At 37.8% G+C, this 17,056-nt stretch overlaps 1 protein-coding gene across 2 annotated transcripts in view; it reads right to left on the reverse strand.

The window, feature by feature from the left end:
- FOCAD (focadhesin) overlaps positions 1–17,056 on the reverse strand; it is a 256,025-nt gene that overhangs the window by 209,672 nt on the left and 29,297 nt on the right. Inside the window, exons 3-4 of one of the 2 annotated variants that reach the window (XM_087822637.1) lie at positions 16,175–16,249; positions 13,607–13,761 (exon numbers count right to left, since the gene is read on the reverse strand). In XM_087822637.1, the coding sequence (XP_087678763.1) occupies positions 13,607–13,761; positions 16,175–16,249 (230 nt within the window). The remainder of the gene's footprint in view (positions 1–13,606; positions 13,762–16,174; positions 16,250–17,056) is intronic. The other variant, XM_087822638.1, reaches the window with a different exon arrangement.

Genomic DNA, 17,056 nt, shown 5'->3' on the forward strand with positions numbered 1-17,056 from the left:
CACAAATTACCCTGCCCTTTTTATTCCTGGGAACTAGAAAGAAACCTTAGAAATTAAAAAAGATATTTATTAAATAAAATAATAGTTATATTTTAGTCATGGTTAATATTTCAGAGCACCTATAGTAAGCTAAATATTCTCCTAAGTGCTTACTATGTATTATGTCATTTTCTATCCAGAATAATAGATTACAAATCACTGTTAACATTATTTGGGGGCTAGGACAAGGACTTGGACTTAATTAATTGATATCAGTTGGTGCAACTATGTGAGGTGTTAATGAATATAGTCTTTTATGCATTTAAAGTTTTCCAACTGACAAAAGGTTTGGCAATGCTTTCCAATATAGAGGCCAATAGCCATAGGTGGCTACTGAGCACTTATAATGTGGTGAATCCAAATTGAGATATCCTGTAAAGATAAAATACATGCTGGATTTAAAGATTTAGGATACAAAAACAATGTAAAGTATTACATATATGTCTTATATTGATTACATATTGAACTATTTTTGATATGTGGGGTTACATAAAATACATTAAAATTAATACCACCCATTTCCTCTTACTTTTTAATGTGGCTACTAGAAAATTTTGATGAGATATGTGGCTCACATTATATTTATATCTCCAGCAGTAGGTTCTCCAGCAGTAGGTGAGCACTGAGGTTTCCCTTGCAGCTGCAGCATTTCCCACATACTCTACACTGGTATTGTGTCAATTCCATGGTACTTTATTTTGAATAAAATATGGCCAGTTAATCCCATTGTGGCTCAATAAAAATTAAGAAGCAATATTTTGAAACCACCGGAATGAACTGTGCTCGTCTTAGGAGGGTCTGACTGTGCGGCATCTCTTTGAGGCCTCCTTGGGAACATCCTTCTGACTACCTTCTCTATTGACACTCTCAGTTTCTAGAATCCTCCTCCTCTAAAGCTGAGGAAAAATATATCTCAACACCCAAACTTTCAGAGTAAATTCCTTCTTCATACCACTCATTTTACAGTCCAATGCATTCTGTGGCTGAGGGTCCTGGACTTGAAGGAATATATCTTCCAGTATAGCCTCCAGCTCTTCACAACCCTTCACGCTTTCCTTGACAAGGACCTGGAGGTTCTTCTGCCTGGAAATCTTAGTTGTTCTATAACCAATTTGTTAAGAACCTACTCCTGGGTGTGAATGTTTAGACTCAGTCATGGAAAGCAGAGCTTAGAGAGAGGCTCCTCGAAGCTTCCGACAGTCTGACTCCTCCAAACACAATTTTGCGAAGGCTAACTCACCAGGTCTCAGGGTTGCAATCTTGCTTTTTGAAAGGTAGTTCCTCGAGATAACACAAACCCCTATGGCTCTGAACCAGGCCTGTATCTAGATGTTATACAAGACCATAAAAACTCAGGTCGGTGGCTATATTTAGCAGATAAATTCCCATCATCACGAGTGAGTGAGTAGTTCCCCAACTGCAGTACCTGAGACCTGTCATAGGGGGCCGACTCGGATTTGCCTTGGTAAGAGGGTCACTCCATGTTCAGGTGCATCCTTGTCTTCCAGCTTCAATGTTCATGCAACTGGAAATCAGCTCTAATGTCCTACTTAAGCTCAAATGACTCCATTTATATACAGCTGGAAAAGTCCAGGACGCACCTAGTAACCACATAAAGCCACTTCTCCTGGGCCTAATAATTAGTTTAAATGGTATTCATTTTAGATTATCAGTGTTAATTGAATTTCTGACTGAATTTCTCCCAAGAAATGTGGATTCATTAAATACCTCGGAGATATTGTGGGTTGGGTTCCAGACCATCACAATAAAATGAGTATCATAATAAAGCAGGTCATAATATTTTGCTGGTGGAAGGGCTTGTCTTCAATTTGTAAAAGTCACATTTGTGAAGCAAAATAAAATGAAGTAAGCCTGCAATCCTTTTTTGTATGTGAAACCACATTGGTTTCCCTTTCCTAATGATTTCTTTGTCATATGACTAGAGCTTTAGAAAGGCATATAACAGACCTACAATTTTAACCAACATGGGCCACCCACCCCTTTATGAAAGCAGTGGAGTCCCAGAGAAAAGCACGCATATCATATTTGCATTAAATTTCAGGGAGTTCACAGAACCACTGAGGCTGACAAATGAACTTCAGTTTTTCAACCTTTAAGTCTTGCTTGGTCTTATCTATGGCTCCAGACTTTACCGTGTGAATAACTGAGTCCTTACTTATTTTAAGAGTGTAGCATGAACAGTTTATGATTTTTTGAAAGACATGGTGTCAATCAAATCACATATAAAACTATTCAAATAGTAACACATTTGCCTTAAATTCAATTGAATAACCATTTAAGTTATTTAAATATTTCAAGTGGGTTGAGAGGTATGATTTCAGATTAATTTTTATGTAAATCCTTGCTATAATTCTAATTAGCTAGGTAATACTGGGCAAACCACTTAACACCTAGGAGCCTCAATAGCTACATCTGTACAATTAGAATCATGATAATAAGCCCAGCTCTTGTGTTGTTTTAAAGGATAAGTTAAGAGTATGTCAGTAAAGCACCTGGTGGTTGTTTTTTTCCAAAAAGTTGTGAAAATCTAATATGTGTAACTGTACCATAAAGACTGTAATGTTTTTTACTCTTTAATCATTCAATTAATGAATGATTAAGCCTGGAATTTGCCCAAAACTAATTATAAACTCACCCTAACTCCTAGCATTTTCCACGTCTCCTCACAAAACCCTCTTTTTCTTATTTCCAAGCCATTATTACTCTGCACCTGAGATAGGCCCTTAAAAAATTAAACATTTTTATTGAATTCTGTATGATTGCCAAAAGAGGTTATAATAGTTTGAATAGTGCTATAAACCAAAATAATGAATTATAAGAAAACATAACCATTGGAGAAGCAAAAATTAAAGAAAGGATAGAAGGAAATTTCACTGGACTTAAGTCTTCAAACTGAAAGGGTTATTACCAAGTACTATGCAAGATACCTGAAAAAATTAATTGGTGGAATTTCTCAAATCCAAAGATAAAAAGAAAATCCTATGAACTCTCAGATTTTAAAATGAAATGTATAAAATAAAGACCATTAGACTGATATCATTTCTCATTAGGCATCAGATTTCTCATCTGAAACACTGAATGAAGCAATGGATATAGAATTATGAGGGAAAGGTTTATATAACTTAATAAATCTAAACCCATCCCAGAAATCTGAGAGGAATGTATGAAAAAATAACACTGAAAATTTTCTTAATGAAGTTCTCCAGTTAAAAGATAATGCATGATGATTACACAATTTTGTAAATATACTAACACCACTGTGTTGTACCCTTTTAAAGGGTGATCGTATAATATATGAATTATATCTTCATAAAGTTTTATATTTTTTAAAGATAAAGCATAAGAAATAATTGATAGAATAGATGTAGACTACAAAAAACTGCCATTAAAGTGAACACTATTAGAACTTACAATCAAGTCTTTAGTATTTTTCAAATGTGGCTATAAAGACTAAAGCAATTGTTTAGAGAGAATTGGTAGGGAAATGTGAAAAGAACCACAAAAAGACAATCTGTAACTAAAATTCCAGAAAATTTTAATGAAGTTAGTAGGAAGAGTTTTCAGGGGAGAGAAAACACGGAGTTAAAATCAGAGGTAGTCACCTGGCCGGGCGTGGCTCAGCAGTTGAGCTTCAGCCTAGGATCCAGGCGATCGGGGTTCGATTCCCCGTCAGGGCACATGCCCGGGCTGCGGGTTCGATCCCCAGTCAGGGGCATGCAAGGGGCAGCCGATGGGTGACGACTCTCTCATCACTGATGTTTCTATCTCTCTCTCTCTCCCTCTTCCTTCCTCTCCCTGAGATCAATAACAATATATTTTTTTAAAAAAAATCAGAGGTAGTTGGTGAGAAAATATTTACAACATATTTGACAGGGAAAAGATTAATATCCATAAATAAGAAAAGCAACAAAATGAGGCAAACTGTATATCAGAAACATGAGCAGGCAATATATATATGCAAATCACAGAAGAGTAAGAGTCACAATATCCAGTGTTGATGAGTGAACAGGGAAATAAGCACTCTCGTGTTGAGTATACATTGGTTAAGCTTTTATGGAGAGAATTTGGCAGTATCCATAAAATTTTTAATACACATACCCTTTTTCTCATAAATTCCACTTCTAAGAACCCCACCTAAAAAAATACCCTTACATACACCTAAAAAAAAAATTACAATGCATTTGTTACCTTTCTTAAAAAAATTTAAAAAATACATGTTTATTAATAGTTTAAATATGACACATCCATATTATAGAAGGCTCAGTGACCATTAACAAGGATGCCATTTAATATGTAATTGCAACTATGCTTATGTCAAACCAAAAGCTGTAAAGATTAAAGATGTGGCTATAAAGATTAAAGCAACTGTTAAGAGAGAATTGGTACGGAAATGTGAAGATCTCTCTCTAAACCAAAAGCATCATGAGTGCAATAACTATGTCGGCTTTCCTCACCATGATATCACAGCACCTAGCACAAGTATATAGGAAATATAGTCAATAAATATGTTTAATTAACAGATGGATAGAAGGGTGAAAGACTGCGAAGGCACTGTCTTGCTTGACTACAGAGGTAAACTCTGAAGGTAATTTGTAGTTCTACAATTACATGATTTTATATATGCACATTAAAATTATAGTTTCTAATATCTTTATTATTAAAATTTGTTAGTTTATTACTAAATAAACAAATATAAAAATGGTATTACTAGTTGTGGTTATGGGCCTTTCATTTTTGAAATTGCACATCTAGCAAATGAGGGCATGGTAAACACTAGGGAGATAAAAATAATATCTAATACTTTTATATTATCAAGCAATGAAATAACTGTTGGGGGTAGAGAGGCAAGTGTTCTTTTCTTGGAATTTTTTTAAATACATCTTAACCCATATACTTAAAACATTAAAACTCCTGAAAAAATAGGTAAAGTAAAAGATAAATATTGAGCATGGTAAATAGAGATTTAACTATTATGGTGAGGACTGCCCACCATGCAGCTAAATTCACCACCCTGGAATTTAACTCCTAAATGGCTCCTGTGACTAAAGATCAGAAAAGCTTGCAAGAAGTCCCTTTGGGAAGACACTATTTTCTTTTACTCCCTTCCCTTTTAAATCATCTGTTGCATATGAAATTATTAAATAGCAATAGGCCTTTTTAAACTTCACTTAAATTTCTCTCTTTTAACTTATCCTCCCCAAGCTGCTTCTAAAGTGTGGGTCCAAAACAAACTCCCTCAAAACAGTGACAAGATAGTCTCAAAAAATCATTAAAAAAAGAGAAAAGATGACTAAAATACATCAATTATGTTTAAATCCATGAGCTCATTATAATTCTTTATAAAACTAAATCTAATTGGTCAACACTGAAAGATGCTAGAAAAAAAATGATTATTTTGAAGTTTAGTAAGTAAAGAGAAAAGAATCAGGTACATAACCTGCCTTTCCTAGGTAAAGTGTGCTAATAAGTAACCAAACAGTAGGTATGGGTAAGGTTCTCTTTATAGCAGTATTTCAGGAAATAAGTGAACAAAAAGTGATAGAATTAGAATTTCACTATTTTCAATCTCCTCATGAATTAATGCATCAAGCATTGAGCATCGACAGTTAACAATCAGATATCATGTGCCTCATGGTGGAAGAACACAATACCACCTACGAGGAAGTCTTCCCTCTCCCAACACCCAACCCCAACAACAATAAAAATTTAACTTACACATCATCAAATTTCTAGAAGCAAACTTTCAGTGTACTGGAAATACCGAGAATTAAGTTAAAGCACATGGGAACACAATCAGCAAAATCCACACTGTGGAAATCACTGCAAACAACCACATTTCTTAAACAAATTATAATAAAAAGAGAGACAGAGGGAGATAGGTGTGGGGCAGAGATCCTATAGATTAAAAGAGATGTAGAAGACATACCAACCAATTCTTATTTAGATGGTCATTCAAACAAACTGTAAAAAATAAAATAAAAATTATGTCCCTCAAAACAATACATCTTAGTCCTAACTCCTGGTACCTGTTTCTATGACTTCATTTGGAAATAGGGTCTTTACAGATATAATTAAGGAACTCAAGATGAGATCATCCTGGATGAACCTTAAATCCAATGACTGGTAAAGAGAAAAAAGAAATTTGAAATACAAAGACACACGGAGAAGAAAGTCATGAAAAGACAGAGGCAAAGACTGGAGTTACGCAGCCACAAGCCAAGGAGCACCAAGGGTTGCTGCAGCCTCAGAAACTAGGAGAGAGAGGTGGAACAGATTCTCGAATAAGAAGGAACCAATCCTGTTAAACACCTTGGTTTTTCTGGACACCTGGCTTCCAGAATTGTGAAGTAATCAACTTATGTTGTTTTAAGCCAGCAAGCTTGTGGTCATTAATTATAGCAGCCCTATAAACTAATAATACACAGCCCCTGGCAGAGCTGACCGGGCCAGGAATAAACATCTCACACATGCTGGGTTCTAGCCTTGGAATTCTTTGTGACCAAGAAATTGCAACCTCAGTCTGGCTGTCTCTTACACATAAGAAATGTGAACCCAGGTCCTGGTTGGGTGGCTCAATTGCTTAAAGCACTGTCTTATACCCCAAAAGGTTGCAGGTTTGATTCTAGGCCAGGGAACATACCTAGGTTCCAGGTTCGATCCCTGGTCAGGGCAAGTATGGAAGGCAACCAATCAACATTTCTCTCTCACATCGATGTTTCCCTTGCTCTCCTCCCCTCCCCCAAATCAATAAAAACATATCCTTGGTGAAGATTTTTTTTAAAAGAAATTAAAAAAGAGAGAGAGATGTTAACCCAGGAGCAGGAGGTGGCCTGTGGACTAGGGAGCAGAGAAAGTCAGCTGCAATGGAGAAGAAACACACAGCCTGTGTCCAATTTGTTTCTGAGGCCCAGATGCATCCCTGTTCTTGGGTCCTATGGAACACCCCTTTATCCAAAAAATAAAAATCACCCTTTTATGCTCAAACTAGTTCAAGTGGGTTTCTTTAAGTTCTCGCCCAGAGTCCTAACACACTCAGAAATTTGCTGCCAAAAGCCCTTCAGTAAAGATCAGCTGTAGCAAGTCCTTCCTTGGGGGTTGCCAAGAAAAGCTGAACTGAGTCAAGAATCCTCTAAAAGAGAGCAAAGAAACGCCAGGCCAGAGCCACATGCATGGTGGCAAGAGACAATGCAAAATGGAACCTCAGTTTTCACTGGGCATAAGAGCCAAGACACACACTATATCATGAGAGGGAGTGTGGGTAAATAATGATGTTGACTATTCCACAAAGATGAAAACAGAAAAGAAAAAATTGGGGTTAAGCTATACAAACTATGCTAATTAAAAACACCCAGGAAAATTGCTTTTCACTAGATATATAGAGCATATGAATAACATATATCAGGTTTCCTTTGTTTGGGGTTCATTTAATAACAACATTAAGCACCGCTCAGGTATTTCCGTCTCCTTTTGAAAAGACTACAAATAATCCCCGGTTCTTTGCTTTCGAGACATTCCAAATGTGAGGTACAAGAAAGCACCCAAACTAATTTTCTGTCCAGGGATGAAAATTGCAGGTTGAACAGAATGATACAAACATCCCAAAAAGGGGCATCCTCGGGTATCATGGGAACAAATGGCACGAATGTGGCCAAGTCCCTTTTTAACTAGAAGGGATAACTGGTCAGCCTTAACCAGAGTAAGTCACCAGCCAATTAGACAATGGTAAACACTAGATTAAAGATCAAATCATTTCCTAACTCTATTTGAAAAATTATATGAGAAAAGAGAGTTAGGAAGAAAGGGAGGAAATTTAGAAAAACAAAACACACACACACACAAAAGAAAGAAAAAAAAAAAAGCAGTTCTGAGGAACCCAGGCTTGAATAAATGACAAAAAATAATGCTTCTTTAAAAAAAAAACCTAAGAGGTGTAATGCTATTGAGTTGTGCTTGGGATAGTTCTGTACCCTCATTTGTCTTCTAAGAACCAGAAAACAGCCTGATTTCTTCTGAAGCATTTTCCATTATAAAAGTCACATGTTCAGTAGTTACTTCCCTTAAATCACCTAGAAACATCTTAGCATGAACACATGACTGGAAGATTTTTGTGAAAAACAAAGCCTTCAACCAGATCAACTAACTTAAAAAAGAAATAGAGCAGAATGTCCTAGACAAGAAAAGTGGCTAGAATTACTTTTCTGGTTATAAGCTGCAATTTAAGAGAGATTCTGGAATTTTAAAGAAAAAAAAAAAAGCACTGGAAAAAAGGAAAAGGACATCTGGAAACAAATTAAACAACTTAAAGGAATATTTAAAAGAAAAGGTAGAAAAACAGACACAATATAGTAATTCTGTCACTCTCAGGTAAGAGTTAAATGAGTAATGACACCAATGTCGATTTAACCATCTCGAGTCATGAAAAATACTCTGACACCCCCAGCTGCAGATGAAAGCATACTAGCTCTCCTCCTTAGAGGGCACCTTGGAGGAAACCTCATAAAGGCACCCTTCCTTGGTTCCTCTCCTGCCAAATAAAGAGAAGAAAGCTGAAGCGCACAGAAAAGCCTCAAGATTACAAGATCTAGCCCTGGCTGGTGTGGCTTAGTTGGTTGGGCATCGTCTATGCACAGAAAGGCTGCTGGTTCAATTCCTAGTCAGGGCACATGCTCAGGTTTCAGGCTCAATTCCTAACATGGATGTTTCTCTCTCTCTCCCTCTCCCTTCCTCTTTAAAAATCAATAAAAACATTTTTTTTAAAAGAGAATACAAGATATAAATACAGTGTCTCCTTAGTTGCTAGCCATTTCCTACATGATGAAAAAGTATTAGGTGTCCCAAGGAACAGGGTCATCAATACAAGAGAAGACCCTGAGAGACAAAAATCTTCTCATTAAATTACCCTAAATCTAAATTCAAAATAGTTCTCAGAATCATTTTTTAACCAAATTGGACCTTCATCAATCCATGATCAAGAACTCACTGAATCCAATAGCTTCAGCAGGCACCCACTATGGGCATTTTTAATACCCTATGCAAAATTTCATTTTAAAGTAGACTTCAGGAACCTCAGAAAGTAGACTTTCATCTCTCACACCTTTAACACACTTTATTTTCCCAAATGCCAAAATTGCAAGTCTCTTCCCTGTTTGAAAGAGCAAAAGGCACACAAATCAAGTGCTAGCCTAGTTTATCTAGAGCATAACCAAAGCACTGTTAAAAAAAAGAGTTGGAGGGAGGTTGGGGAAGCAGTGAAACTGAAATTACAGGCTGTCATGACATCTCAATATCGAAAACTGAATACCTGGTTCCACAGGACAGCGGCATTTTATTCACAGTCCCGCTACTAAGCAACTGTAACAATGGCTGCATCAGCTTTCTTAGAAGCTAGAACAGTTAAGGGGCTGGAGATCTAAGAAAAATGGGGACACTCGTGCTTTGGGAATCTTTATCTTAAGATAAACTCAATGTAAAAACAAGCCAACAAGCAAAACCAAAAACTATCTAAACTTAACACAAACAGTTCCTTAAAGGACAAGGAAAGTGCAAGCTACTATGTACCATTCACTTTAATTTCAGTTTTGTTTAATTTCAAAATTCGCATTTAACTGGCGATAATGATTTCCTTACTGTGTTGCCTTTGTGGTCCCCTTCTTTCCCTCACCCTCTCTGGGATTTTTTTTTCAAATTTCCTTGCTGATTAAAAGAACATTTTGGACCTCTTACATCCATTTCTTTGTTTACAGAAGCTATAAAAACTAGTTTACAATTGTTTCATGTTGCCTCAGCTTTGAACCAAGAACACTCTTGGACATCAAACTATTCCTTTGAAGGGAACAGTTTCTGAGAACCAGACGCTTTCCCAGCCACTCCCTGAAGTTCAGACAACCAGAGCTTGCAAATGTCAAGTCTTTTTCAAAGTTAGACTATACAATGTGGGTTAGATTTGAGGTGGGGGGCCGAGGTGTGGTGCGGGGGGTAGGGGGGGACAGGGGTGGTCCATAGATGTTCCAAGAGAAACTTACAGACTAGACCTGCAAAGGGCTAAGGGGCAGGTTACAAAGTTAGGAGAGATGACCTCCAGACTTTTCCTTCCATCTTTCCTTGCAGCTTTCGACATTTACTACCATTCTGAGAAAGTTCCAGAAACTGCTACATTCTCTAATTATCTATTCCACAGAAGGCTGCTTTTCACCATCAGCCACCCCCCAACCCCCACCCCCTCTTGCCCGCCCCCCCCAAGCACTTTTTAGCTCTCTTGCTTTCTCTCTGTTCCCAAAGGATGTTAGGCTTGTAGGTAGGCAAAATGAAAATAAATTTTTAGAATTACTTTCTACATCAAAACTGGGCGACTCTGTTCCCAAGGTGCCTCTGGATTCTAATAAACCTCTATTTTAAAAAGAGACTTCCAGAGACAAGTAGAAATTAGAATACAGGAAACTGAAGATACAGAATGTCTCAGCCAAGAAGGACAGGCAAGTGACAAAGCCATTCCTGCTTTTAGATCCCGAAGACAAAGGTGGTTTTCTGTCTCAAGGTTCCCCGCGCAGCATTTGGAGGAGGAGCTTATTTGGATCGCCTGTTTTTTAATTAAATTTAGTTTAATTTCTTAAATTTAATTCTCACTTTGCTTTTTTTAAAGACAATAATGTATAGTCTTTGTAATTGCCACAAACCACACAGCTCTGCTACTTGAAATAAACCAAATGAAGAAAATTCTTCACATATAATTATTACTTCTACTGGCAACAATAAAGAAAACTTAGCACTTGTATAACACATTACATTATCAAACTGATTAAAAAATTAAATTGTTTAGCTGCAGGGTCTATTCTGTCACCATCTCCCTGTGGCTAACAATTTAGACAACATGAACATTGTCAGATAAGAAACCTTTTGTAAAAAAAATTTTTCCAAGATACTCCAATTATTAAAATTCCTATATTTGCATACTATAAAATTCAAGGCTTTCCTCTATATCCAAAGACCTCTGAAAACTAATGGTCCCCTATATGTGTAAGATTACATTACTCATTGAAGCACTGCCTATAGTTGCAAATAACTGAAAACAATAGGAAATTGGTAAATTATGGCACATTCATACAATGGAATATAATGTAGCTGGGAAAATTAAAAAGCACTTTATGTATATTAAGAAATGATCTCCAAGACATATTTTTTGATGAAAAATGCAAAATAAAGAATACTGTGTACAGTGGACTGCTCATTCTGTGAGTTTCCTTAAAGAGAAATATGTACACATCAGTTTTTGGTTACATGTACATACAACACCTTTAAAAGGGTAATAAGACAGAGACTTTGTTTCATACACCCTTTTGAATTTTTTAGCATGCATTTCTATTCAAAAAATACATTTTTAAATTTTAAAAAAATCTAAGGTTACTGACATTATAATATATACAGATGGGCTGCTGATTCGGTATCAGCAAAGTTTGTTTTTCAGTTTACAAGAGTGAAAATGGATTTTACTGGCATGTAAAGAATATCTCACTGCAGCATGATTTTCTAATATGATCTTCTAGAATTAAAGGTATAATCTAACCTGCTCTGATATCCCTTACATTGACAGAGACATTACCCTGGCTCCCTAAGCTGCTGATACTCTTGCTTTTAAATATAAATGGTACAACAACACAACACAAGTGGATTTTATATTTGTGAATTTTAAGGCATTTGAAAGCTATTTAGGGGGGAACAAATACCATTACCTGCGCTTGAAAAAAGGGGTAAGGCAAAACCTAGGTAGCTTGCTTAAGGGCAGCCAATAAGCTACAAAAAAAAAGACACATTAAAACTTAACTTTTTAAAAGCCTCCTCAAAACTACTTTTTTAAATGGGTAGAAAATGGGATCCTTCTAAAAGCATTTGTGTGTGTGTGTGTGTGTGTGTGTGTGTGTGCATGTATGGTATGTGTGCATGTGCACACACAAAAAAAGAAAGGCAGAAAAAAAGTAAGTTTTCAGTCATGATCAAATCCTTACTTATTCAAAAATATTTGGTCATCTTCTGTGAAAGATGATACAGGAGTGCACCAGATAGGAAAACACAGGTCTAAAAGGGTACGGTGAGAGAGCAGGGGCCCAGCTGAGGAGAGGGAAGTGTCTAGGCGGGAAGGTGGCACCTGCGCCGAGCTCTGAGGACGCAGGTGAAGACCGAAGGGAGCAGGAAGAACACACCAGGGCTCAGCCAGGGGACAGCTGTGTACAGCTGGGGGGTCATGGCAAGAGCTGCGGGTTGAACACAGGCTGCAGGGAGGATGGGAACGGCATGTACCACACTAAAGAGTTTGGACTTACAATTGTAGACAGAAGAATATAAAGAAAAAGCAAGGTTCCAAAAACATGTAAAGAGATGATTCAAGGAAACAAAGTAAGGTTTATGAAGAAAGGTATTTAAAAGGCCAGAGGTTATTTAACCTAACACACTTCAAGCCCAGGAAGGCATCTTCCACAGATTGATAGAAAAACTGTTCTGCCCAACAATGAGACTGACTTTTTCCCCGCCACTGAAAGCAAAAAACAAAAATTTAAGGATTCAATTCTGATGACACTGCAATAAAAGTGAATAAAAAACACTGGTAAGAGTTGGGAGAAGGAGGTGGGAGCCCGAATGACTTAAAGAAGGCAAGATTAAGGGGGTATAAATCAAGACCATTTCTTTTTTTTCTTTTTTTTTTAATATATCTTTACTGATTTCAGACAGAGGAAAGGAGAGGGGGAGAGAGAGAGATAGAAACATCAATGATGAGAGAGTCATTGATCGAGCCCGCAACCCGGGCATGTGCCCTGACCGGGAATTGAACCCCGATTGCCTGGATCCTAGGTCGACGCTCAACCGCTGAGCCATGCCCGGCCGGGCAAGACCATTTCTTAAAGTAAAGAGAAGCATCTTTTTCCAAGGAGTATTTTATAAGAGGCTTAATTCCACAGGATGGTTCAAACATGGTCCAGTTCAACCACCTCAGAATGGCATATGCCCCTTTAGCCCTGTCATTCCACTATGCTCAGTCTGTGAATGGGCTAAATGCAGTCATACCAAACAAATTCAAAAAAACTATACATTATTTACTTGCATAATAATCAGGGGAAGACATGTCAAAATCACAGAGTACTTTTAAAGAGGTTGGTGCTATTATTTTCTAATACATGTACCGAGGCCAAAGTATTCCCAGGACTGCATAAACTTGCCCACTGCGGAAGCAGCGCCTATAGGCAACCTTCTTTCTCAAAGTCAGTCAGGAATCTGCACTGCAATTGTGAATTCTTAACTACTTAGCTATTTTCTTCATAAAAAGAACAGTGACAAATTTAAGTAGAGTCAAAAAACTTAAGTGCAGCAAATGTCCACAAATTCCAAAACTGTAGAGTTTAAACTAGTATGTTCTCATCACCTATGAAATATCAACTGCATGACATTTTAAGAGAAAGAAAAACAACTGGCAAGTAGGGTAAATGCTGACCCTTAATGGAAATGAGTGAATTTTTTTCCCCTAAAACTTTAAACTGTTAACTAATCAGACATGAAGTACCTGGTCGATGGAATCAGGTTGAGTATCCCATTGAGAACATAGCTGAACTCCGCTTGATCCTGCGCAACAAGTGCCACCAGGCCCTCGCAGCAGGCTGTTCGAACCACTACGTTATCACTGCAACACCTCTCCCAGAGCAAGTTCAAAGCAGGAGTCTGAAATCAAACCAGTGGTTAAAGGAGCAGCAAATGCATACACGCCCCCCAGCCATGCATCAAAGTGTAATTCTTCCACAGCAGGCTAGCTCTCCTATACAAAGATGACGCTGCTGTTGTGGAATAAACTAAAGTCGGTTTCCCAAGAGAGGTAATGGATGTGTTCTGATATAGCAACTCTCTCTCTCTCATCTGGTCTATTTGCTGCAAAATAAGCCTGGCTGCCAACAGGTCTGACTCAAGTTCGAGCAACACAACAGAACTAACAAGGGATCAAAACTAAGACTTGGCCGTAGCAGAGTGGTTAACCAAGCCCTTTCCCCAGACACCAACAATGTCAGCAGATCAGTTAGTCTAACTAGAACTCCAAATCACACCTATGCTTCAAGCCCTCAATGGGAATAGCATTTTCAGAAAATGTTCCTGCCCTCCTACCACCAACTTCTGTCACCTACATGTACCCCCCCACACATCTGCACACACACACTCAATGTCTCTGCCCCAGTGGGCCCAGAGCAAAGACAGAGAAGTAGGATAGGCTAGCAGCAAACTGCTGGTTCCACGGCTACCAACAAAAGCCTAGAAAAACTGTTTTACCCAAAAAGATGCTGTGACTTTTTCCCTCCCTCACACCATAAATGTGTCATCTTTCACAGAAAAGTACTGGAAGGGTATATTAGTAAACACAAGTTCTTCATTTCGAAAAATCCTATAAAAGCAGAGAGTCTACCTTCCATAACTTTCCAGGAACCCATGATCACTATTAATGACAAACCCATATTTAAATGTATTGTGGGTTAAGTCCACTTAGATTTACACATGGTTTGGGGCTCTTCTGGGTTTGGGGCTTTTTTTTTTAGGAACACATAATGAAACTTTTTCGTTTCCTTCCTTCCCCCAATTATTCATTGGGAAAATATATAATTTGGAGGGAAAAAAAATTAAGATTCCCAGCTCCCAAAGAATAACTAAAAGAATGAAAATCAGTATCTTATTGTGTCCACTTTCCTACTGTGGCTGGCCCTGAAAGCCGTTCCAGTGACAGTAGCCCACTGCAACAGAACTATGTAGTTACCATTGCTGCAGGAAAGTAATAGTTTTATTGCATTTCTTTTATTCAAAGGGAAATTTTATTCGCCTGTATGGATATCAAAGCATTCTAAATGTCATTACTCCATCACTAAACCAGAAAAACAAAATAAATAAATAAATAACTGTCCCTTCAGGGAGTACTGTGTTTTCATGGAAGCAAGCACTCATTTATTAATGGAAGAGGAAGCATTTGGCTACAGGGACTGACATTCAATAAATCCTGGCAGTTTAAGTAAAACCACTAGATCTTGTCAGGGTACAGAATGTGATTATAAGCAGGATTAAGATCAGGGTTCTCAGAAAACCTAATTTAAATGACTACATACAAACACCAGATAAATGCCAATTAGTGAAGTATGCCCCTAAACTTCCTTCATCCTGTCGGCAGAAGCAGTAAAGAAATGTGACTTGGAGCAGCTAATCAAAAAGAATGGCGAGAGAAAGGAAATCAATTTGTTTCTGCTGTGGAAGGAAAAAAATCTCATTTTCATCATCTATATTCTCTACAGAGTTTACCTTAGAGCACCTACTTAAGTAGAATTTTCAAGCAGCACATCAAAATACACAATACTGGTCAACCAAAACCCAAGCGATACAAATCTCAGGGGGCTGGCATTGCTTCAATACTTAGCATTCACCTGCCCTCTGCATGGTAAGAATTTTTCCTAATTCCAATTGTCCATGCGTGACTTTTTCATATATGGGGCCACCTACAGCATGAAAAATCTCCTACACCCAAATAGAGCCACTATGTTCACTTTCTCTAATAAACAAAAACATTCCCACCCTGCAGGCGTGGCTCATTGGTTGAACATCAACCTAGCATCCAGGAGATCAGGGTTCAGTTCCCAGTCAGGGCACATGCCCGGGTTGCGGGCTTGATCCCCAGTCGGGGGTGTGCAGGAGGCAGCCAGTCAATGACGACTCTCATCATTGATGTTTCTATCTCTCTCTCTCCCCCTCTCCCTTCCTCTGAAATCAATAAAAAAATTATATATATATTTTTAAAAAAAATTCCCTCAGAGGTAACCCTACCAACCTTCTCTAAAGCATGCCTACCCTCAGTCCGCCCATGTTATTTTTCATTAATAATCATAGTAATACTCCCCTCACCCTGTCCACATCTTATTCCTGGAGTCTGTTGTCACAAATTTTTAAATATTTGTAAGAAAAACATGGCAAACAAACAAAAAAAGGCAATAAACATCTCAGTTTCAAATCATTTCTACAGTGATCTGAGCTGTGAGAGAAACAAAAGAAGTGCTTATGTGGTCCAGCTCGTAGCAATATCTGAACGTAAAACACAAACTTAAACACAGACCTGGTTTGTGGATTGATGAATCTTTTCTGAAAAACCACTTTCTTTTAGGACTGCAGCAATAAGATGACCCACAGCCTAAAAAAAAATAAAAAAAATTAATGAACATATTTCCCTAGAAGTTTTCTCCAAATAGTGCATTTGAAGGTAACTAATATCAATATTAGTTGATACGAGTATGAGTATGCCAGACAGTTCACTGGTAATAAAATTCCAATTCACTGAGTATATGCTATGTAGAAGGCACTGAATTAGCCAGTACACATACTTAATTTCTTCTCTTCATAACAACCCTCCAAGTATGCATTTTTATCCTGATTATTAACCCAATAATCAAACTAAGTTCATAGATGTTAAGAAAATTGCTGATTTTCAGTTCAAATTGCTGTCACTTAATATTATAAGATACCTTGAGATTGCCTAATCCATGAAACCGTAAGACAAATAAGAAACTCCACAGCTTTTAAAATCATCTTTGCATCTAAGTGAACTCCATCATGCCCTTAATGAAGGTGGAAAAAACACATCCCCATCTCTGACCATCGCCCGCACAGACCTGAACCAATAGGTCTCCCCTGACCACGCCCATCCTCCCTCCTCTAGGCTCCATGAGTTAATTTCTTTATTATTTTCTCATTGGTTTTAGCCCTTTAACAGGCTTTCAGGCTAATAAATACATAAATATCAGTACCTCCTACCACCACAACCTCATTCTCGTAGCTCTTCAGCACTACCCAGCCCTGCTGTCTTAGAACCTAGGCCAGCAACAATGACAGCTCTTGTGTGTGGGGGTTGGAAATACTTGGCAACTGCAACAACTGTTGATCCTGCACTTGGGACCAATGTATGATACAGCTGTGAATACCTGTCAGTCTTGCATAGTTT

Source organism: Miniopterus natalensis, chromosome 12, assembly GCF_054644295.1.
Source record: "Miniopterus natalensis isolate mMinNat1 chromosome 12, mMinNat1.hap1, whole genome shotgun sequence".
Classification (NCBI taxonomy): Eukaryota; Metazoa; Chordata; class Mammalia; order Chiroptera; family Miniopteridae; genus Miniopterus; species Miniopterus natalensis.